Source organism: Marmota flaviventris, chromosome 14, assembly GCF_047511675.1.
Source record: "Marmota flaviventris isolate mMarFla1 chromosome 14, mMarFla1.hap1, whole genome shotgun sequence".
Classification (NCBI taxonomy): Eukaryota; Metazoa; Chordata; class Mammalia; order Rodentia; family Sciuridae; genus Marmota; species Marmota flaviventris.
The window spans coordinates 20,623,126-20,647,443 of record NC_092511.1 but is presented as its reverse complement, the minus strand read 5'-3'; the positions used below and the strand labels follow the sequence as shown (position 1 = coordinate 20,647,443).

The window sequence follows — 24,318 nt, the reverse complement described above, 5'->3', positions numbered from 1 at the left end:
TTTCTCTCTCTTTCCCAATGTATTAAGACCTGACTTCTGGTTGTAGGGGAAAGTTTATTCAACTTAGAGCTGTTATGATTAGGGAAGCCAAAGAAAGGAGCAGGGCAGGAACACCTCCCACCACTTAGCCACTGAGGAGAATGAACATGCCGCCTGGCAGCAGACAAGGCTTCCACTTGGGGACAAGGATCCCAGGTCTGCAGTGACAGACTGGGAAAATATTCTGACTTGTGAGAATAGTTTAAGCAGGAGATCGAAGGTCTGGAAAGAAGAGTTCTATAAATGATACTATTTACTAACTCAAGTCCCCCAGTTACCCAAGGAACTGGCCGAACAGGATTCAGTGACTGGAATGGGTTCACGTTAGCGGAACTGGAGATCCCAGCTCTCTAGAGGATGCAGCATCACATCTAGCCCTACCCTTCTTCAAACATCAGCCAGATTATGAATTCTTTATCTGTTGGAATCAACACTCAAACCTCATAGGTCTGCTGTTAGACTCTCAGAGCTTACAAATATCACACAGCAGGAATCCTCTGCTGCACGTGGTCCATCTCCTCACTGTATGGCAAACTGTGTTGTACATATGGTTCTTGCTCCTTTGTCGTTTTGTTCACTCATCAGAATCCCTTCCTCCTCAGAATCAGTTCCACCCCCGACTCCAATGGGCCTTTGACTGCTATCCATACTGATCCCTGCATACTTCTGTTTGGATGGCATTAAAGTCAGAAACCTTTTCCTTTTCAATAGAAAGGTGGGTTTCAAGTCAAGCAGTCTGGTGGCCAGTGGTCTGAGAAGCTATCCACCAATTTCTCTGAGCCCATCTCCACATCTGAAAAATAGCTGGAAGGCTGGTATGAGATTAAATGAGACTATGTGTGAAGTTCCTGCTTATACCAAGGTTTCAAAAAATGGGGCCCTTCCCTTTTCCTATCTCTGTAACATGCTAATAGCTCTGGGTGAAGTAGGCTCTTCCTGTAGAGCCTGGGAAGAGTTTGGACCACCATGTGCCAAGGTGAAGCAGGTTAACCTATAGATTCATGGAGTGCCTCAATAAGAGGCTAAAAATTGAAGGTGAGAACTGTTTACCTTGTATTCCCACTGTGCATGGTGCCTTGGGCCCAGAGTGTGCCAAGTTAAAGTCTGTTGCAACAAGAAATGAGACTCCTCTAATGCTACTAAACTGCATGGGATGTAATGGCTGTTCTACACAAGACTTCACCTGTAGATACAAGGGCTACTTCACCCCCATGCCCTACCCCAGGGTCTCCAGCCAAATGTTCCTCAGGCCTCCAAGGCTCTGCCCTTCTAGCCAACATCAGACAGAGGCTCCCAGGGATGGAAGAAGGGGCGCTCCTAACAGTGAGAGAACTCCAGGGTGAGGTTTTGAGGATGAAATGGGTGCCTTACCCACTGAAGGAGAGGACTGGTCAAAAACAGGAGGGAAAAGTAAGGGCCTGAAAGATAATGAACCGCATCGGTCCAGCCCCAATGCACAGCCTTACTTTTATGGTGAGCTGTATTCACCCAACATCCAGGAAGATGGCACTGCTGTTTGTCAGGACTTGTGGGTCTCTCATCCTACCACACAGAGAATGTGGCTTTAGCAGAGAATGCTAAAGCCTGTGATAACTCATGAAGAAGCAGGAACTGAAGCAGCTTGGCTATTTATTAGTCAGTAGAAAAGTAACTGTACAGATATGCGGTGCAAGAATGGAGATGTGGCAGACAGGGTCCCGGTATCTGAGGATGCACCCTGTGCCAGAGACCTCCAGTCTAGAGCCTGAAGTTGGTAACCACATGTGTGCATATGTGAATGTGAGCTACGTTTGCTAAGTGTGCTGCCCCCGTGGGGGGCACTGGGATTCTTGCCCAGCAGCTGGGCCTGAAGACAAGAGGCCAAGGAAACTAGGGCCTAGAAACGGCCCAGCACAGTGGCTAACAGAGCCATGCGGATGTACATGCCATTCTCAGCTTGGCGGAAGTAGGCTGCTCGGGGGTCTGAGTCCACCTCCATGCTGCAAGAGAAGGAGAAGAATTACTGTGCAGCTCACAGAAGGCCTGCTCAGGACTAGAGCCCCTCCCACAGCCAACCCCAGGCAGTTTCCAGTTTTGATTCCACATCACCTTATCTCATTGACGCGGGGCATTGGGTGCATCACCACCATCTTCTTCTTGGCCCGAGTCATGATGTGGGGAGTGAGGATGAACTGGCCAAAGCACTGCAAGGCAGACGGGGTCCCTGTTAGCACTTCAGGGCAGTGATGGCTATAGAGGACACAATTTGGGCTCCTCCAGTGTCCCTTCCATACCTACATGCAGCTACATCAACTAAGGGACCTGAGGCTTAATGGCCCTGCACCCAGCCCTCCCAAGCTCCAGCCCTGTTTCTTCCTCAAGCCCGGCACTCACAGCTTCATACTCCTGGGTAGAGCCAAATCGCTCCTTCTGGATCCGAGTCATGTAGAGCACGTCAGTGTCAGGCAGTGCCTCTTCGATGCTCTCAAACTCTTCCTGGAGGGGAAGGCAGAGCCATGGGGAATGCAGAGCTGGGTTTTGACTACTCAACCCAGGTCCCTAAGCTTGCTGGACTGTGAGAGTCTCACCTGCTTGGTGCCACGGGAGGCCACAAAAGCCCACACATTGGATGGCATACGCAGGCTGGGAGGTGCCACGTAGCGCAGGCTGACACGGTATTGAGTGAGCAGGCAGGCCAGGGAATGCACTGTGCGTCCATGTTTCAGGTCACCCACCATGGTGATCTAGAAGAGGAACACCATCACCAGAGGGACCCAGATTGAGGACCACTGCCACCACTTCAAAGCCTATCTCCAGGGTACAGTATAGCCTGGACTAGAGAAACCACTGCTTTTCTCTCCAGAACCTCCCCCTGGCAGGGCTCCAATCCCTGTCACTGTCCTCACCGTCATGCCATTGACCGTCCCTAGCTCTTCCCGGATGGTGAAGATGTCCAGCAGGGCCTGGGTGGGATGCTCTCCAACCCCATCTCCAGCGTTGATCACTGGCCTCCGGCAATGCTTGGCTGCCAGCTGTAAGAATGGAACGAGGAAGGAGAATCCTGCCTTCTGCAACTCAGAGGCCCCTCCCCAATCCAGCCCTCTCTTCCTGGGTCCCCTCACCGATATGGCCCAAATAAGACATGAAACAGAGGCAGAAGGGACCCCATGTCCTTGGGTTCAGCCTAATCAACCCATCTCAGCTGGCCTCACCTCCACTGCTCCAGGCTGGGGGTGCCGAAGCACGACGACATCAGCATAACAACTCATAGTCTGCACGGAGTCAACCAGGGATTCGCCCTTCTGGACGGAGGATGTGGCTTCTGAGAAGCTAAGCATAGAACCCCCGAGTCGGGCCATGGCCGCTGCAAAAGAGCTGCTGGTCCGCGTGCTCACTTCATAGAACATGGAGGCCATGACCTTTCCCTGGGGAGAGGATGAGGAAGGCATGTGTGCACATTCATCTTGAGGAACAGGACAGAGCTCACCTCTCCAGTTTATATCAAAGAGAATTGAGGGGATCCTTCTTTACACAAACCTCCCCTGTGACCTATCACAGTCTTGACATTTCTACCGCTAGTGTGACTCTGAGCTAAACATTCTGCCTCCAAAACGCATCACTGAGTGTGAATAACTCAGCAGAGGAGGAAAGGCCACAGCTTTCTCCCATGACCACTTGGCACAGATCAGATGACCCCAAGTGTGGTCTGATGCTCTAGTGCTCAGGTCCCCATGTCAACTAACTACCTGCTGAGATCAGGTCTAGAGCAGCAGGCTCTCCCAGAACAGAGGGCCGAGCTGATGACAGTGCAGGGACTGGAGGCACACAAAAGAACCTGATGGCAGGGACAGGAAGACCCCCTCTGACCACTGCATATCCCATCCCCAACGGGGGCTAATGGCAGATAATGGCGGGGACCCTCAGCCCACAACCCTGATCCCAACCTTGAGGATGTCGAGGCTCCGCTCTTTCTGTACCATCATACGCAGTGTGTGTGCCACATTGAACAGATGCGACATCTAAGAAAAACCCCAAGTCAGAGGGAAAGGCGCTGAGCAGCCTCTGGAGGTCCTGGCCCCAAATTTCCAAATCCTCAAAGCTCTGGGTGTCCCTGCCCTCCCTCCCCCAGGCACCTGATCCTTGGTGAACTGCTTGACAGACAGGATATGTTGGCCCACTAATGAGTGCAGCAGGGGTGAGGTCTGGGGGTGCAGCAGGCCAGGGGTCCCCAGGTTCTGGGGTGACGCCTGTCTAGGTACTGGTGGTGGAGGGTAGCAGGTGCCATCAGGGGTTCCCATCAGCTCTGCAGTGAGGGATGGGGCAGAAGAAGCTGGTCAGAGGGTTCCCCCTACCCAGGCCAGAGTGGAGTGTCCCCAAGATAAGTGCGTGCCAAGAGTGGAGTCTTACCTGGCTCAGCTGCTTTCCGAGAGGGCTTTTCCTTTGGCTCCTCAGCTGTAAAGAGGGCAACAGGACAGATGCCAATTTTCAGCTGTGGTCTAGAGAGCACCAATTTTCCCAGGAACTTTGCCTCACAGCACCTGTGTTAAACCACCTCACACGACAGTAGCTACAGCAGGTTAGGGGAGGGTGAGAGGGTGCAGCAGCTCTGGGGTTCTGTTGTATGGGAATAGTGGTGCCCTCCCAGGGCCTTCCCCCTTGGCACAGGGATCTTAGGCAGAGGACGGCCAGGCTCACACCAATCAGCAACCAGGATTTACCCCATACTCTGCTGCCCTGTGGGATCCCAGCTCCCGGGCGCAGGAACACAGCTGCCCATAACAAAAAAAAGGGCTGTGAGAAGCAACTGTGGGAGGTTTACCTCACGGTGTGGTGATTTACTTAGGCAAATGAGGAACTAGGACAAAGGGATGGAGAAAAGGACAGGCAAATGCTGGGAGTAGGGGCCTGAACCAGTTCCTGGGCAACTGAGTCCTGATCTTGGACACAGAATGCAGGAGAAGCCCGTCCCTACACACCTTAGTCAAGAGTGGCCTTTCTCCTGTGCCACAGGAAACCCTCTCTTACCTGGCAGACCAGGGTCGGAGGCTCGGTGGATTCGAGGTGGCAGATGGAAGCGACCATCAGGAAGCCCTGGGATGCCTCGGCGTGGTCTTTCAGGTGTCTGGAGTGGTGACATGGGCTCAGTGTTTTGAAAGGTAATGAATCTAACCACAGTTCACAGTCCCACAGGAAGAGCTGTTCCTTGTGTGTGTGCATTTTTCTCCATGCCATCTCCCCTTGGCCCCATCCTTCTGGTGTTTTGTCAACAGGTGACAAACTGGCTTCTTAGAGGTGTGTGTTAACCCCACAGCAGGGTTCTAGACAGAACCCTGGCTGGATGAGCAGTGGGTTTGTGACACTCACAGGCAGCCTCCTAACAGTCAACTTTGTGTTGCAGGAGGCATTTTAGTGGTCAAGTGTAGAGCCCTTGACTACCAATGAAAATGTTCAAACTGTTGGTCCTACCCTTGGGCACCCCACAAGCCCTAGCCCAGGAGCAGTGTGATACCGTGGTTATCTCACTGGTGGCAGGGGCAGAGGGTGGGGGCTGAGGGACAGCCCCCTGAGGCCACTTCCGTACATCCTGTCCATAGCCTGGGGGCACCAGCACCTGCAGACAGAAGGCCGGGGCGGGGCATGAGAAAGGAACAGAGAGCACCATGACTGGGCTTCTAAAGGTGGACATCAGCAAGCAGCTGATGCAGGGTCAGCTGCAGGGGGCAGTGGAACTGTGCAGATGTGCTGCACAGGGAAGAAAATGAAAACCACAGAGGTCATTACTGAGATCAGGTAGGGGCCATACACGCACCTGCCCATCAATATAAGCAACCTCCCCTCGCAAGACCACACGGCGGATGGTGCCCTTCACTTTCTGCCCTTCAAAGGGTGTCCAGCAGGCCTTGGAGAAGGGCATGTGGCTGGGAATTGTCCACTCATGCTCCAGATCCACCTGCCCAGAGGGTGTGGTTACAAGAAGGAGAGGTCATACCAGAGAACAGACCAAGGGCTAGAGTCCCCCACTCGCTTGGGGCCCTCACCCGCACACCTCCACATAGGTATCCTCCTGTTGGGGCAGGTGGAAGATCCGCCGAGGATTGTGATGCAATCGCTGCAGCAGGTCATCTAGACTGAGGCGGCCCTCGCTCACAGCTGTCAGCAGCAATGGCAGCATGGTCTCTAGCCCAGGGAAGCCAGGTGGAGGCTGGGGCCCACACTTCTCCTCCAACGTGTGGGGGGCTGGAGAAAGAAAGAGGTTACCTTCTGAGGAGGCAGGGAGTCACCTCAATACCTGGGGATTCACACCCCAGGGCTGTACTTCCAGTAGTCTTGTATTACCAACCTCAATGCTTTTTTTTTTTCCCCCCCTGGGAATTGGAGCCCAGGGAAGCGGGAACACTGTCCTCCCACACCTGTGCCCATGTATTCTCTCATTTACAATAGACTCACACTTATTCTCTCGGTCAAGTATTTGTCAAGCACCTATCACGGACCAGGCAGTAAATTAGAGGCTGGGGACCTACACAGATCAAGATCCTGTTTTTATGGAATTCAGAGTCTAGCCCCCTTACATTTTCTTGCTAGGGCTGCCCCATAGCTTGACCTGGGACACAAGTCCTGCTGGGCAAAGGAGGAGTAGGCTGGGTCTTCTCACCGTGATCTGAAGCAAAGCAGTCAATGACAGCCATGTTCTCCCACAGGGCCTCCACGTCCTGGCGACAGCCAAGCTCAGGCCGGACTTCTCCCTTCCCAGGCCCCAGACGTTCTAAGTCATCACGGCTCAGGAACAGGTGGTGGGGTGCTACCTCACAGGTCACTGGCAGTCCTTGTGCCTTTGCGGCTTTAATCAGCAGGATCTAGAGAGAGAGGAGATCCGGAGGAGGTCCCCCATGTTTGTCCTTCGAAGTTCTCATGGCCGGCAACTCTCCTCAGAGTATTATGGACCAACTGTGCCCAGGGTGCTAGATCAAGGCCCTCCTCCCATCCTTTCCTGCCCCACAAGGACTACCCTGACCTTTAGAGTTACTGGGGAAAAAACAGGGAACCAGGACCTCAGGTGCACTCTCACCTCCTCCTTCCGTGCCACGTGACATATGTGCACTGGGCGCTGGGTCAGCTGAGCCACCATGAGGATGGCAGCGACACTCTGCCGCTCTGCATGAGCCACAATGGGAAGGTGGGATGGCCAGGTCTCGAAGTGCTGAGGGCAGAAAGAACTGATGAGGGAGAGTGCAAAGCCTTTGATTCTTTGCTCAGAGCCCAGCACTTTTGGGGTCCTCAAGCCAAGGGATACCATTTGGTGGTCTTCTGCCACACGTGTACTCCCTACCTCCATCCACTGCGCCACACTGTCCAGCCGCAGCTCAGAGAAGGTCTCATTGAGGTAGAGCTTCAGCCCTGCTGCAGACCCTGCCACAGTACTCAGGGTCCCTGCATTTTCAGATGAGGCTCCGAGGAAAAGGGCAAAATCACAGCGGGCACCAGCTTCTGCCAGCTGCAGGGGATTCACATGAGAAGAAAGCTGCTGACACCCATGCCCACAGGCCAGCCTAGCATCACACCTGGCCCCACAGGGAAAGAAGAGGGCAAAGGGCTCAAGGAAGCAGGGGTGTAGTGGCTCACCTTCTGGGCCAGGGCCAGAGCAGGGGCATCAACAATGGGGGGCCGGGTATTAGGCATGGCACACACCATGGTGACACCACCAGCCAGGGCAGCAGCTGTGCCAGAGGCAAAATCCTCCTTGTGTGTCCCACCTGGTTCCCGCAGGTGCACATGAACATCAATAAGTCCTGGGAAAACACGGGGACAGCAATATTAGAGGGAGATTCAGAAATAGGAAGGACATAAATGAGTTGGCATAGTGGGAAAATTAAAAGCAAATGATACAAGTTCCTCAGTCCAGGGCATCCTGGATTAAGGAAGGAAGGGCTCAGAGTGAGACAGATTCTGAGGCCTTCACTGTCTATACAGTCCAGGGCAGAGTGGACCCATAGCCACCTTTAGACCCCAAGGGGCTCTGTGCCAGCTACAAGTGTCCCAAGAGATGTACTTACCAGGTAATCGCACAAGCTTCTGGGAGGTCATACAATCAACGTGCACTTTTAAAGGTGGGGCTGGCCCAATCTGGCCTAGGGCCTGCAAGTGGGGAGCATGGTTAACATTGATTTAATGGAAGGGGGACCCAAGGGTAGTGGGTAGGGACCAGGCTTTCCTAAAACCAAGGCTCCTCCCTCTGTAGCCACAAAGCATTCTCAGAGCAATGCTGTTTCACACTGACCTTTTCCAATACTGAGGATGTGCTCACTATTCCCTCCCTACATCATGCAAAGGAGAAGCAGGTTCCCTCCCAGCACCCCATTTCAGCTACCTCTACAAAGAGTTTGGTGCATTTGATGTCGATGATGAGGGGCACAGAGAAGTCAGCAGCCAGGCGCCGGGTACGGTAGCCCTTGGTAACGAAAGAAGAGAGACGCCGGCCCCCAGCCCCACGCATGGACAGATTAATCACTAGTTCAAAATGATTCTCAGCCAGCTGCTCCAGGATGCTCCGCTGTGGTGGGCACTCACCATCCACAGCCTCTTCAAAGTGCCAGTCCACAGCTGTCACCTGCAGGCCCAGAGTTAAGGTCAGGGCCAACCTGAACATGGCAGGGGTCAGGAAGGCCAGCCTAAAACTAGGGGAGCTGACCTAGGAGTTCATAATGAGGAAATTAAGGACCCCCAGTGGGGACCAGGGCTACCGCTATTTGCTATTTGCAAGGTATCTTTCTTGACAGGAAAGGTATGTGGAATGAGACAGGTTACCAAGGACCATAAACAATATGAGCTCGTGGGCACATACACAGGCAAGCCTTGGAAAGAAAATATGCCAGAATATTAACAGTGCAAAAAACTACAAAGGACTTTTTTCTTTTTGTTTTCCTGTATACCCTACTTGTTATACATGAAACACGTTAATAACATGTCATGATCACAGAAGCAGAGGAAGAGAGAGAGGCAAGCCTGGGGCCACAGGAGGGAAGTATGGGGTGGTGGCAGGAGTTGTACCTTGACACCATGCTCTGTGTAGAAGTCAGCTGTACCCAGGCTGGCATAGAGGCTGTAGCCCAGGCTCTCAAGCAGACGCACAGTTGGGAGCAGCTCACTTTTGTTCTGAAATCAAGCAGAGGCATGAAGTGGGAATGTCTCTCTGTCTTCCATTTCCAACTCCTGGGATGACCCTCTGTAATTCTGGTACCTTATAGCTGCCGATGGTCAGCAGAATATTCTTCTTGGGGATCTTAAAGCCAGTGCTTAGCATAGCCTTGAGGTAGGCCTCACAACGGCTCTCCCCGAAGCCAGCCACCTCCCCAGTACTGGTCATCTCCACGCCCAACACCACGTCAGCACCAGCCAAGCGGGAGAAGGAGAACTGAGGTACCTGAGAGAGCAGGATGAAAGAGAGGGCTGGGTTGTCTCTTGGAGAGGGACAAACATAGTCCTTGCTCCTTATCGTACCTGCAGTGATGCTGGCCTTCCCTGATGCTATGCTCCACACGCCCTAAAGCTTCTCTAACTGTTCCTGCTCCATCTGTTCAATGATCATGGGATATTTTCCCAAAAAACTCTGAAAGTCAAAAATCCTCACAATCCTTGAGACTCAGTTCAAATGCCACCCCTTCTTCTAAGCCTTCCCAGGTCAGCCCTCTTGGAAGTTGCTTCTTCTGTATCTAACCATCTTGCACATTTGGTTTATACCTTGATAATGTGAGTTTATCTGACTGTCCCATGATAAAGCTATTTTTGGACCCAACTTCCTTTACCTCCCATTCCTGGAGAGTAAGCTCCAAAGGGACAAAAACCATCTATGACCCCACAATCTGGCAATGCCTAAGTAGGTGGCAGTTCATCTGCTGATTGAGCTCTCTGCTCAAGGGTTTCAATCCTCCTTACCTTTACTCCCACGACTCCAGAGCCAGTCATGAGCCCTACAGGTTCCACCTTTTCCCCCATGATGACCCGTGTGGCCAAGGCCACTAGGTCAACACCTAGTGTCTTGGAGACGAAGGGGAAGGATCGTGAGACTCGCACGTTGCATTCAATAACTTTTAGCTGGTCATCCTGGGGCAGAGAAACACTGGTCAGGCCTGCATAGGCTGGGCATTCTGAAGCTACTGTATGAACTTTGACTCTTCCCCTCTTCTTTCTGTGAGTAATGAACCTGAATAACTATCACTAACCCTGATAACACTGAGCTCTTCTCTGCAGTTCTCCTGTCTACTTGGGTGAGGACAGACGCACCACAGGACGGTACAGAACACAGAGGAGCTGCAGAGCCCTTTAATCCCTTCCTTTTGCCTTATTACCTTGGCAATGAGCTGAAGATTAAAGGGTCCTGTGACTTGCAGCTCCTGGCCTACTGCATGCACAATGGCTTTGATCCGCTCCAGAGTTTTGGTGGTGATGTCTTGTGGTGGGGTAACCAGTGTGGCATCTCCTGAATGCACACCTGCATTCTCCACATGCTCAGAGATGGCAATGGCTTCCACCACACCATCACAGGCCACAGCATCCACGTCAATCTCCTAGTGGGGGACATAGGCAGTGTGATGTAGGGCAAGAGCCATCCTAGGACTTGCCCTTTCCCTAGGATGCTCCCTCCACTCTTTTTTCCCCCCCAGTATCAGGGATTGAACCCAGGGACCCCTGAGCCACATCCCCATCCCTTTGTTATATTTATTTTGAGACAGGGCCTTGCTAAATTGCTTAGGGCTTCACTAAGTTGTCGAGGCTGGCTTTGAACTTACAATCCTCCTGTCTTAGCTTCCCAAGCTACTGGGATTTCAGGTGTGCTCCTGTGCCCGGCGATGCTCCCTTTCTTTAACAGGACCAAGATGTGACCCATCCTTCCCAACCCATTGTTTCTATGACTCTGCAGAACCAGAGGGAAGTCTCCTTAGGGCCCTGAGCCTGCCCCCAGATTTCTTTGCAGCTTCTCACCTTGGCTTCCTGGATGAACTTAGAGATGACTACAGGGTGTTCCTTAGAGACAGCTGCTGCGCTGCTCAGGAAGCGCTCCAGGTCCCCATCAGTGTAGGCTACATTCATAGCAGCACCACTCAGAACATAGGAGGGGCGCACCACACAGGGGTACCCCACGGTCTGGCAGAACTGGCGAGCAGACTAAGAGGGACAGGGAGTTTAGCAGGGTTGGTCACATTCACCTACAAACACCATCCAGCCTATAGGCCCCTTTACCCCGGCCTACCTCTAGGTCACTGAGCTCCCTCCACTGAGGCTGGCTGATACCAATAGTGTCTAGGAGCCGGGAGAACTTAAATCGGTTCTCTGCTGAGTCGATGGCTTCAGGGGAGGTGCCTAGCACCCGGCACTGCTGCCGATGCAAAGCCATGGCCATGTTGTTGGGCAGCTGCCCACCCATGGACAGTATCACACCTTCTGGGTTCTCTAGCTCATAGATGTCCATCACCACCTATAGACAGTGGCCACAAAGAAGGTCAGGAAGCCGAGCCTTCTTGCTCACAGCTCCCTTCACTCCCAATAAGTGCCACAGAATACTGGGTCAGTCAGTCATTCTTTCTTGACCCTGGCCACCCAGGTATAGGGCAGCCCTCATTCCCCTTACCTCGAAAGAAATCTCATCAAAGTAGAGTCGGTCGCACATGTCATAGTCGGTGCTGACTGTCTCTGGATTGTAGTTCACCATGATGGTCTTATACCCCATCTGCCACAGGGTGGGGAATGCACTTAGCAATTAGGAGGCAGGAAGAGCATGGAGAAACTAAGCCAAAGCCCCCACTGGAGAGTGCCAGCCAGCTCAGCTTCCTGTGAAACAGTTGTACAGCACAGCTGCATTGGGGGGAAGCAGGCAAAGAGTTGGGGAAGGGACTCAAGTACTAGATGGACTAAGCAAGGCCCCAACCCAAAGCTCTCTGACAGAAGAAAGGTATAGCAAATAATAGGAAGAGTCAGGATTAGGTGAGGGATGACAGGCAACCACCCAAACTGAGCAGACAGCAGAGAAACTATTAAGCAACACAAAATCTCAGACCTTTCGGAGCTGCTGGATGCAACCTACAGCACACCAGTCAAACTCAACGCTGGAGCCGATACGGTAGACACCAGAGCCCAGGACCAGGACATGAGGTGTTCGAAAGGTGAGGTCATGGGTTTTACCCCAGTATGTCAGGTACAGGTAATTTGTTTGAGCTGGCCATTCGGCTGCAACTGTGTCAATCTGTTTCACTGCTGGGCAGATCCCTAGTTCTTGACGCAGCTTGCGAACAGCCAACTCTGTGCTGAAGGAGAAGGGTGGGTAACTCAGTCCCTGGGAGTAGGATACAGACTGACAGAGAGGTAAGTTCCTAGGGCAGGGATCAAAGAGGAAAATATCCCAGGGAAAAAGGCCAGAGCCTCCAAAGCTCCCCAAGGGCCCTTCCTGATACAAAGGCTCTGCCCACACTTCTCAGCCCAAGCCCCTCACCACAATCTCTGACCTCAGGACGGCAAGGGCAATCTGTTTGTCGGAGAAGCCAAGGCACTTGGCCTGGTGTAGCAGGTCTGGAGGCAAAGGCTGTCCACGGTGTTGTTCCAACAGCTGGGCATGGGTGACAATCCTCTTCATTCGGTGCAGAAACCAGCGGTCAATGCGTGTGAGCTCATACAGGCGCTCCACTGAGTAACCAGCCCATAGAGCAGCAGCCACCACAAAGATCCGCTTATCTGTTGGTGTCTCCAATTCCTGATGGGGAGAATACAGATAGATATGGAACTGTGCAGAAGCAGGAGAGATCAGAATGCCAACCAAAAATATTCCCAATCAATCAGACGTGGTGGTGCATACCAGTTTCTCAGGAGGGTAAGGGGGAGAATCATTTGAGCCCCAAAGTTTGAGACCAGCCTAGGTAATACAGCGAGACCTTATCTCAATCAATTAATCAAAAACAAATTCCCAACCTACTCATGTCAGCACCTCTGAAAGCCTGAGTGCTTGAGTTGGTGTTAGGAAAAAGAAGCTGAACACCATGGCATAGGCTCGGAATCTGCAAAATCCTGGATACAAATCCTGGCTCTGCCTCTCACTGCCATGAGCAATTTTTATAACCTCACCTGTAAAAACAAGTCTAATAATACATTCTCCCATAACAAGCAGAGTCCATGTTAGGGTGTTGCTGAGGAGGTAAGCTGCTTACCACATCGCTGACTGGCTTCACTGTGTGATCAAAGCCCACACAGTTCTCATCCACCATGCGCAGGGCCTTCTGGAAGGCCTCCTCAAATGAACGTCCAATGCCCATAACTTCACCTGGAGGAACAAGATGAAAAAACTGAGGGCTTAGGGGCAGGACACTACCCAGCATACTTATGGTTTAGTCAAACCTCTGGGAGGCTCTCAAGGTAAGCCCCAGGGTAGTGGGATTCATGATATTTCACTATTAAGAAACCTCAAAACTTTAAGCTTTTCTCCCTGCCATTTTCATGGATAAGCTTTGTGCTTATGAGTAAATATGGAATTGATATGCCTAAAATGGACATGTTATAGTTTATCCCACTGGCCTGAACTACTGATGACTGCCCAGTTATTCGGCTTGTTTTATTTATACTGTAATGACACCATCTGGAATCTGCCTCAACCTTTAGACCTTTAAAAGGTTTGGGTAACAGGAAGATGACATCATTACTATTTGAATCCCTCTAGAGACAGTTATATTTTAAAAAGTATTCTAGAGTTTTTCCTCCTGAACTTTTTTCATATGTATATTTTATACACGATTATAGTACATACATAATGCCCACCCTTTTTTTTTCATAAATATTTTCCCACATAGCTGTGTGACTTCACAGACACCTAACTTCTGTGTGATTTGCCATAATTTAACTGCCAACTTACTGATGGACATTTAGCTTTTAAGTGCTGATTGTTACAAATGAGGCTGTGATGTTTTGGATTAGCTTCTTTTAATAAATTTCGAGAGGTGCAAGGGTAAGGGGTAAAGGCCCTTGGTAAATACTTATAAAAGTTTGTACTTTACAATAGAGTTTAACCAACCTTCTGAAAAGTGGACATAATTATTTTAGTTGGTTTTTGGTCATTAAATAAAAAAGAATATCTCTTTTGAACTAGATTTCTATTAACTAGTGAAAGGAAACTTTTTCTCCCCAGGTCTGCTTATGATTTCCTCTTCTATAAAGTTCTGTTCATGCCCTCTTACCATTTTTTTCTTTCTTTTCTTTTCACTATTGAGGACTGAGCTCAGGGGTGATCTATCACTGAGCTACATCCTAGCCCTTTTTATTTTTTGAGACAGGATCTTGCTAAATTGCCAAAATTGGTCTCAAACTGGGTTCCTCCTGCCTCAGCCTTTCAAGCCACTGGGATTACAGGCATGTGCAATTGCACCTGGTTTACAATCCTTATATTTAGGTTTCTTAAAAAGTTTGCCAGTTGCAGTGGCACACACCTGTAATTCCAGTGGCTTGGGAAGCTGAGGCAGGAGGATTTTGAGTTCAAAGCCAACCTCAGCAAAAGTGAAGTGCTAAGCAACTTGGTAAGACCCTAACTCTAAATAAAATATAAAAGGGGGTTGGGACGTGGCTCAGTGGGCAAGTGCCCCTGCGTTTGATCCCTGGTACCACCTCTCCACAAAGTTTTAAAACACTAAGATGCTGATAGTGGTGCAAATGAAGTAGAATTTCTTTTCTTTTTTTGGTAATGGGGATTGAACCCAGGAGCACTTAACTACTGAGTCATATCCTTAGCCCTTTTTAATATTTTATTTTGAGATAGGGTCTCACTGAGTTGACTGAGTTGCTTAGGGCCTCACTAAATTGCTGAGGCTGGCTTTGAACTTGTGATCTTCTTCTCAGTCTCCAAGCTGATAGGATTATAGGCATGTGGAATAAGATTTTAATTCCTTTATACTGTGGTTATAGAACCTTTTATTTTGGAATTTGTTAAATTTCGCACATTCATACAGGAATACCTACAAAATTTCTGAAATTATATAACTTGGAGACAGACACACACACATATACATAAAATATATAAAATATGCATACATATATATAAAATTTGGATGTGTATATATATCTAGATTAATCCAACTATGACAAGATCACAGATGATTTTTTTTTTTCTGGCTAAATAATCTTTCATTTTTCAAGGATTCATGTATCTTACTTGTACAATAAATCCTATAAAAAGTTACCAAAGAATACATTCTAAGAATACTTAAATAGATGTAAAACACTTATTATATATTTCAGCTAGGAATCATTCTTCAATTGTCCTATTTTCAATTTACTTCTCTTAGCCATAATTTAATTATGGCTTCATTCCCATGTTTATTATAATTTAACAGAAACTCATCTCCAGAAGGAAAAACTTGGCAGTCTTGTAGGATTTCCAAAAATTCTGAAATAATATCTGAGCCCAGACTTGTTTAAAGGCCACTAGTGCTCTAAATGGAAGTCTGGAGCACAACGAAATGCTCTTATTTACTGAGCTGGTGACACTTGGTCTCATACATACATACTCTTGTCTTGGTTGAAATGTTTTAGAGAACAGTTTAAGGCAACTAAACTCCACTACTGGGTGGTGAATGACTGTTACACCCATTCATACTCATTGATAAAGCTCCCTATTATAATTAAGATCTCTCATGGCTCTAATCTTTTTTTTTTTTAAAACATATCTTTATTTACTTATTTGTTTTTTTACGTGGTGCTTTAGGATCGAACCCATTGCCTCGCACGTGCAAGTCAGGTGCTCTACCACTGAGCTACAGCCCCAGCCCCTTGCTCTAATCTTAACATTATTTTAAAAAACATTTCATTTAGTGACTGAGGCACAGAGTGTCAGGGTAGGAGATAGGCTAAGAATACCTGCAACTGGGCTGACTCAGATTTAGAAAGGTTCACAAGAAAACAGCAGTAATTGTTCTCCTGAAATTTAAGTATTTAAACTAACAGTGAATAAAATGCCACTGGCATTAACAACCTAGTGATGAGGCCATGGGTAAAATGCCATGAGGATGAAATGCTGTCCATGGTTTCATGAACTGGTCTCCCAGGTGACAGGTGATGCAGTGAACACAGGGCATGCAACTAGGAAGCCGATCTAGTTTTCACTCTTGGTTCTACCCACTACTCCTTTGTGGGTCCTCAGCCAAGTCACTTTACTCCCAGGGGCACCTCAGTTTCCTCATTTGTTAAATAAGAGAGATGGGACAATCTGCCGCTTGTACCCTGGCCGAGTCTGCCTTCCAACACATTTCCAGGTGACTTTGACCCTGCTCCTGATGAAGACTATCTTAGTTTGAAGTGTCCCTATGAGCTCTCAGAAACCACATTTCTAAGTTGCTGCTAAAAAAGGCACCAGGGAATTTTTAGGCCAGGCTAGGGAACATTTGGTCCTAGTGGACCTTATGGGGGTGACCAGGGTATGACTCTCACCAACGCTCTTCATGCAGCTCCCAATCTTTGTGCTGACACGCAAGAACTTGCTGAGGTCCCAGCGAGGAATCTTTACCACACAGTAGTCCAGACTGGGTTCAAAGGCTGCTGTTCCCCCTGTAACAGAGTTCCTGGGGACCAGCAAGTAGGGTTGCCAGACAGACAGAGAAAAGTATACAGGACAGGGTGAGCTTCCAGATAGCTCTGACCCACACATCTAGACCAATATCCTTTTCATAGTCCTTGCCCCATGAATATTTTCTTCAGCTCCCCTGACCCATTTTTGGTAACAGGGATTGATCCCAGAGGTGCTTTTACCATTGACCCACAAGTCCAGCCCTTTCTAAAAAAATATTTTATTTAGAGACGGGTCTCACTGAATTGCTCAGGGCCTTGTTAAGTTGCTAAGGCTGGCTTTGAACTTGTAATCCTCCTGCATCAGCCTCCCAAGCCACTGGATTACAGGCGTGTACCACTGTGCCCAGCCTCCCCGTCCCCTCTTAACACTAAGATTCCCCCTACCTCATACCTGAGTTCAGGCAGGGGGATGCCCAAAGCTAGCTTGGCTGCCACATAGGCTAGTGGATAGCCTGTGGCCTTACTGGCCAGAGCAGAGCTGCGAGATAGCCTGGCATTCACTTCAATGATGTAATACTGCAATGAGGGAGAACAGAGAAAAAGTTACTGGGTACCCAGCCTGGAAATCCCTGCCTAGAAGAGATCTCAGAAAGGAGAGGGAATAGCTTTTTCATAAGGACAGAGAACAAAAGGCCCTCCCTAAGGCTCAACCTACTAAAGTTGATCCAGGCTCTCAGGATCTACAGGGCCAGAAAACCTCTTAACTGTGAGGCCCAAAGATTACAGAAAGAAGAAGAGATAACAGATACAATGTCAGTTCCAGGGCCTCAGCCTCACCTGTTCAGACTCTGGATTCAAGGCATACTGTACATTGCACTCTCCAACAATCCCCAGGTGCTGGGTCACCTTGATAGCTGTCCGTCGCAGGAGCTGGTACTCTCTGTCATTCAGTGTCTGGCTAGGAGCCACCACTATGGACTCACCAGTGTGGATGCCCAATGGGTCTAAGTTCTCCATATTACATACCTGGGAAGGGGAATGCCACAAATGTCACTGTCCAAGGGAATCAGGAGATAGGAGGCTACATCTCTGGGGCTATGCCTAACCTGGATCTGAGGAACACAGACCTCTCAGAGATCTCAGCCCTGGTCTCTGCTCTTCCAAAAGCTCAGACTGCCTGAGCCAACCCTCCCTCCCCAATCACTCACCGTCACACAGTTGCCATAGGCGTCTCTCACCACCTCATACTCAATCTCCTTCCATCCCTTCAGGGACTTGTCTACCAGCACCTGGCTTGTATGGGCAAAAGCAGGAGCCACAAGAGCTGAGAGCTCCTCCTTGGTGGAGGCAAAGCCGGAGCCTAGACCCCCCAGGGCAAAGGCTGCACGCACCAGCACAGGGTAGCCCAGTCGCTCAGCGGCTGCTTGTGCCTGCAATGAATGGAAGAGATTCATTCATAGGTTATTTTCTGCTTCCCACAGGTTGCCCAGAGCCAGAGAAAATAAGACATAAAGAAAATTACACTACTCTACTACCCAACCAGCTCTCGAACCTGTTCAAGAGAATTTGCTGCCTCGCTGGGGGCCACATGCTCTCCAATCTCTGCCATCCTGGCTGCAAAGGCACGTCGATCCTCAGTCAGCTCAATGGTCTCCACGGGTGTGCCCAGGACCCGGACCCCATATCGAGCTAATACTCCAGCCTTTGTCAGTTCCACACCACAATTCAGGGCTGTCTGGCCCCCAAAAGTCAGCAACACACCATCTGGCCGTTCATTACGTATCACCTGAGGCAAGAAAGAGGAGTCATAGGCCTTTAGACCTTAGGGGTAGAGAGTGACTCAAAGCAGCTTAGGAACCCAGAGTGACCATAAAACCCCCCCATCCACCAAGAGTCCCCACCTCAGTCCAGTCTTACCCCCATCATACCTGGGTTACATAGTGAGGAGTTATGGGAAGAAAATAGACCTTGTCGGCCAGCCCCTGAGAGGTCTGCACTGTGGCAATGTTGGGGTTGATCAGCAATGTCTGGATGTTCTCTTCCTTCAGGGCTTTAATTGCCTAAGAGGACAAGAATGACCCATCAGCTTCTATTATAGAAGCAAGTCTTGAAATAGTCTTTGGCCAGCATTTCTACTTTTCTTCTTCCCCTCCTTATAATCTCAGTTCCCTAATAACTGATTTCTATCCTTCACCACCTCCTTCTTTCTGTATATCCTCAGACTTCCTCCCTATAATCAACATTACTTCAGTCCTTAAGACTCTATTCACATTTGCAGGTCACATACACTGAAGGGTGCAGATGACTATGACTTACCTGAGAGCCTGAATAGTCAAACTCCCCAGCTTGGCCAATGGAGAGGCCCCCTGAGCCTAGGATCAGAACCTTTCGTGGTGGTGGAAGACCAGAGCCAGGGGCAGGAAGCCCAGCTGGACAGAGGCGCTCGGCCAGCCGTTCTCGAACTGTAGAAACAAATAAAGTCAAGGAATGGCACAGCTTAGTGGGACCCAAGACACCATCTGGATTAGTCCCTTCACTTTCAGAAGAGTTCAGAACAAATCATGCATCTAATGACAGAGAGAGGACCACCAGAACCCAGGACTCATGACTCTGGAGTTCCTAACAGAGGTGACATAAACTGTCTGAGCTTGCTTATCTTCCCACCACTCCCAAACTCCAACAAGTATTTCTGGGGCATGTTGATGATTGTTTAGGTCCACAATCCAATTCTACTCAGAGTGCTTACCTGTCTGGCCTCCAGGGTTGCCAGCTGCAGCCTCTTTCACAGTTTCCAGAAAGATATCAAAAAGTAATTCCATATCTGAAGGACCTGCTTGGTGCTCTGGGTGAAACTGGACACTGTTGAAGAGATTGGATGCTTTATCACTGGCATGACATCAGCAGCCTCAGAGGTGGGTAGTGGACAGAGGGGACTCAGTTCTACTGCTGGGCTTTACTTTCCCCATCTTCAAAGACCCTAGGGCTTCAAAGCCACACACTTGCCAGTTACCCTGGCAAGACTATACAGGCTCACCTGAAGAATGGCAGGTTGTCATGTACAATGCCTTCATTAGAACCATCATTGGCATTGGTGAAGAGAGGAGCCCAGCCTATGGGCAGGGAGTCTGTTTCCACAGCAAACCCATGGTTCTGGGATGTCAGAAAGCAGCGTCCAGAGCCCACCAACAAGCAGGGCTGGTTATGGCCTCGATTCCCATATCTGGAGATAGAAGCATGTCAAGTCACAGGCCCCTTTCACTCTCTTTCCTTCTGTGCCAAACCTAGCTCTCCTGGCCCTCATTACTTGCTAGCCCCACTCTTGTTCATACACTAACACTCTCTGACTCTCTTCCAGTCCCCAATGTACCCCACGCCCCCCTCATGTTACAATTGTGTCACCTTCCTCTTCTCACAAGTCTCACCTCATCTTGTAGGTCTTAGCCCCAATGGCTAAGGCCAACAATTGGTGTCCCAGGCAGATCCCAAACACAGGTCGGGGATTAGGCTCAGATAAGACACGGCTCAGTGTGGCTACCACACTGGGATAGGAGGCAGGATCACCAGGGCCATTGCTTAGGAAAAGACCATCATACTCTGCAGTGGGCAGAAAAGATATCATTGAACATAGGATTTCAACCAGAAGAGACAAACCACAGCTCTTATCATATGAACAGAAGCCCTGGTGCCTTGTCTTTTTCACTGAGACTATGCTATTTTTACAGGAGTAAAAGTTGCTCCTAGCAACTAGACTGATGGACTGATTTTCCACCCAAGCTCCTGGTCTGAAGCCCTGGGCAGGCCACAGCTACTCACGTTGGCTGTCTAATTTATGGTCCCAGGGAACCACAGTGACCTCAGCCCCACGCTGGCAAAGACATCGAATCTGATTATATTTGAGGCCACAGTCCAAAGCAAGGATCCGAGGGATGCCCCCTGCATTGAATATCTGCGGAGTCTAAGGAATAAAGAGCAACAACAGTTGGCCGCCATGATCAGCAGGTATAAGGTGTGCCCCCACCAACCCCTACCTTTGAGGTCCCCCTGATTCACTCTCACATATTTATCCCAGTTGTGGGCAGAAAATAACCAACATGCTTCCACTTACAAAATTCTGCTGTCCCTTTGTACCTTAATGGAGACCTCTGGCACCAGGGGCCGGGCATTGGGGTCCAAGAATTGCAGGGCTGAAGGCTCAGTCCCATCCTGGATCAACTTCCCAAGCAGAGACCCTTGTTCCCGCAACTTCTTAGTCAGCTCCCGAGTGTCCACTCCTATAAAAATAGCATAGTCTCAGAGATCACACTCCCCCAACTAAGTCATCCAGGAGCACTTTCATTCCAGAGACCTAAGTCACACACCACTATTTTATGGGCATCAAAATCCTGGTCAAACAGCTGAGGTTGTAGCTTAGTGGTAGGATGCCTGCTTAGCACCTCAGTACCACATAAAAATAAATAAAGGTATTGTGTCCATTTACATTAAAAAAAAAAACAAACTCCTGATCAAAGGACACTACCATGAAGTATTTGTGCCCTGAATATCACATCTGAATTGAATCACAATTCTAGATCAATCCAATTACAGAAAGTTAATTCCACAAGGAAAAAGGATATGCTAACTTTCACTATAGGAATATAGCCAACAAACTATGGGATATTCCTAGGGAAAAATGACCTGTTTTCCTCAAATATGTTAAAGGTCCATAGATTACATTTAAGTAATAGCAACCAAATGTAGCATATGAACTTTGTTTAGAGCCAAATTCAAATAAACAAATAGTTAAAAGAAATTCCTGACCTGAGGAAATTTTCAACATTATCTGCATATAAGGAATGGATTTTTAAAAAATATAACAGCATTAGTCATTTTTTAAAAAAATTTCTTTCTCGTAGACATTAAACTACTGTAGATGAAATGATATGATGTTTGAGGACTGGGGTTGTGGCTCAGTGTAGAGCATTTGCCTAGCACACATGAGGCACTGGGTTCAATCCTCAGCACCACATAAAAATAAAATATAGGTATTGTGTCCACCTACAACTAAAATATGTGTGTGTGTAAGTTTTAAAAAAGTGATATGATGTTTGAGATTTGCTTTAAAATAACCTAGGGATGGTAACAGTGGTGATGAAATAAGATCAGTCTTGAGTGGATGATTATGGAATTCATTATACTATTCTTTCCTTTGTATAATGGAAATTTTCCATTTGAGTGATAGCTCAGTTTCTTCCCCAAGCCCCAAATGCCAATCTAAACCTTTGACACTTTCTGTCACCTTAGACCTTGGTTCTGAAAGACTTCAGAAACCTTCTGATTCTTTCCATCTAGGCACATTATGCTCTGTTGTGACACACCAGTGGCCTGTCACCATACCTTGCAGGCCAGGAATGCCATGCTGCTGCAGCCATTCATGCAGGGTGCAGGTGGCGCTCCAGTGGCTAGGTGTGGGGCAGCACTCTCCCACCACCAGTCCTGCCACATGGATCTTCGAGGATTCGAACCACTACAGACGAAAAGAGGAGAAGGTGAAGAGCTTGGGGCTAACTATCTCCCTACAGCATTTGCCCCCACTGTCTGGCCATAGACCTTCTACTTGACCACACTAGCTGACCTGTCATTCCTTCAATATACCTAGTATTTTATGCTTTTGCACGGATAGTTCCTTTACCAACTTTGCTGTGCACTATAGAAAATACTGAATATACAGGCTCAACATGCCTGATTGCTGAAAATGACAATCTGCTTTTCCCTTATCCAAAATTGAGTTCACAAATCCTCTTTTCTGTGAAGGAATTCCCATTCACCCACTATAGCTTATGTCTCCTTCTAAGATTTCACCTAACACCTTCCCTTCTTGCCATTTACATTGTATTGTGAATATGTATTTATGTCTGACGACACAGTATCAGTTAATAAACATTTACTAAATGTTCACTAAGTGCAAGCATTTTAATAGATGCTGGGGAAAAGCAGGGAGTACAAAAAGAAGAGGTTCCTATCTTCATGATGTTAATTTCTGATTTAGGGAGCCAGAAACATATAAATAAATGTTAATTATATAGTGTGATAAAAAAAATAAGTTGCACAGTACAATACTAGACATCATATTCTTTTCCCACTTTATTAGGGATTATCATTTAAAAAAGTATAACACAACTTTGTTACTCAATAAATAATAACAAAACAAAGTTTCTGTGGGAGGGAGTAGCACACTTAAATCACATTCAGCTCAATGGTAAAGGGTTTAAATCCACACATGTGCAAGTCCATTTACAGCACACGTGCCACAAAAGTATCAGTGTTAGGCTAAGGTTTTAGGAGGCCTCACTTCCACTGACCCTATCAGGATCTCAATTTTGCAGTTTTATAAACTCAATTTTGTCAGTGTGTCCACAGCTGATAAAGTTGATGACTGACATATGTTAACCAAATTCACAAGATATTGCATTATAAACTAGAATTCAGTGGTTTAAAGGTTTATAATGAAGAAGGGTTCTTTTCAGGAATAACAATGAGAGTATCTCTTATTCAGTGCTCCCTTTTGCCAGCAGAGCAAATCAAGAATCAAAGGCTCAGCAAGCCTAGAATCAGGCCAAAGTAAGTTTTGAGGAATAATGAATCTAGGCTATGGTGACTTCCACTATTACCTAACTGCTATGTGTTGGTTCTTTTTTTTTTTTTTACTTGAACTCTCAGAGGGCAACTTAGTTTCCAAATTCCAAGGAGAAAGACTAGGGAAATCTCACTCTAGCAGGAGACTCAATTTTATAATTTAGAATAAAAACACTTGAAAAGTAGAAAATGAGAAAAGGCAATGTAAGAAGTCTAAAGGATAATAATCAATGTCACTGGTTTTGTAGGTAAACTAGTACCCACTGTCACCCAGAAAGGCATGACCCTTTCCAATCTCCTATTAATTTATGTAATGCCGGAGCCCAGCTCTCCTCACATGATTCTACTGTTATAAATCCTTTGCTGGTTCCTTAAAAAATTAAGCTCAAATTGGTTTGGCTTCAAGCCCTCCAGACTCACTACAACCTATCTGCAGGACTTTTATTTCTGCATTCCTAGCTATTTGGACAACTGTTCTCCCAAACCTTTGCCACTTTCCTGGCTCCATGCCTTCACTACAGACAAAATATTGCACTCTGCGCTTCTCCAGGTACTTAACAACCCCTACCTACAGTTGTCTTAGTATTTACCGCTTCAACGGGTATCTTTGTTCTTTCCAGGATGCCTAGCAGGGTGTCAATGTCGTCACTTCACCAACAACTACTGATTTGAAAAGAAATGTAGAGAGAAAGGATTGGGCGTGGCTACCTTTCGGAGGCCGAACTCATCCACTTCATCTGGGGGGATGCCATAGTTGCCGATCAGAGGATATGTCAGCACTAAGATTTGTGCTTTGTAGGAAGGGTCAGTGAGAGCTTCGGGGTAGCCGACCATGCCGGTTTGAAACACTGCAAAAAGAGGCACGGCTGGACTCCGGCAAGGGCACCCTTCACAACACCGCCAGAGCGGAGGTTACCCTCGTGGAGGCTGCCTTGGTAGTGGGGGGTGAAAGGGCCGGGGCCGTGGCACGGATGGGGATGAGGGAGTGTGTAGGTGGGGCCTGGGCACCGCGGGTTGGGTAGAAGGGCATCTGAGGGGATGCGGTCGGCAGCCCGCCCGGGCTTGCTTACCCACTTCCCCGGCAGTCGACACAGCGGCCCCGAAGGGCCGGCCCCGCAGCACTGACCCGTCCTCCAACACCAGGGCCGCCATGGGAAC

At 48.5% G+C, this 24,318-nt stretch overlaps 1 protein-coding gene across 2 annotated transcripts; it reads right to left on the bottom strand.

The window, feature by feature from the left end:
• Positions 1–1,651: 1,651 nt before the first annotated feature.
• Cad (carbamoyl-phosphate synthetase 2, aspartate transcarbamylase, and dihydroorotase) lies at positions 1,652–24,318 on the bottom strand. Of its 2 annotated transcripts, XM_071601444.1 has the most exons (45): positions 24,231–24,318; positions 23,869–24,008; positions 21,922–22,051; positions 20,677–20,819; positions 20,362–20,503; positions 19,971–20,142; positions 19,583–19,768; positions 19,295–19,407; positions 18,865–19,010; positions 18,477–18,608; positions 18,101–18,334; positions 17,757–17,978; positions 17,386–17,574; positions 17,000–17,124; positions 16,471–16,601; positions 13,209–13,321; positions 12,513–12,757; positions 12,068–12,314; positions 11,642–11,740; positions 11,264–11,488; positions 10,996–11,178; positions 10,362–10,580; positions 9,949–10,116; positions 9,254–9,436; positions 9,064–9,168; positions 8,384–8,623; positions 8,070–8,151; positions 7,639–7,805; positions 7,346–7,510; positions 7,085–7,216; positions 6,671–6,872; positions 6,065–6,255; positions 5,828–5,968; positions 5,528–5,629; positions 5,044–5,140; positions 4,737–4,787; positions 4,426–4,470; positions 4,152–4,321; positions 3,963–4,037; positions 3,231–3,443; positions 2,925–3,050; positions 2,607–2,762; positions 2,413–2,514; positions 2,128–2,222; positions 1,652–2,018 (listed from the first exon to the last, which is right to left on the bottom strand). In XM_071601444.1, the coding sequence occupies exons 1-45, from the start codon at positions 24,310–24,312 to the stop codon at positions 1,916–1,918; spliced, it is 6,729 nt and encodes a 2,242-aa protein (XP_071457545.1). In that variant the 5' UTR covers positions 24,313–24,318; the 3' UTR covers positions 1,652–1,915. The 2 variants fall into 2 exon arrangements, with proteins under 2 accessions (XP_071457545.1, XP_027789293.2); XM_027933492.2 differs by lacking the exon at positions 4,737–4,787.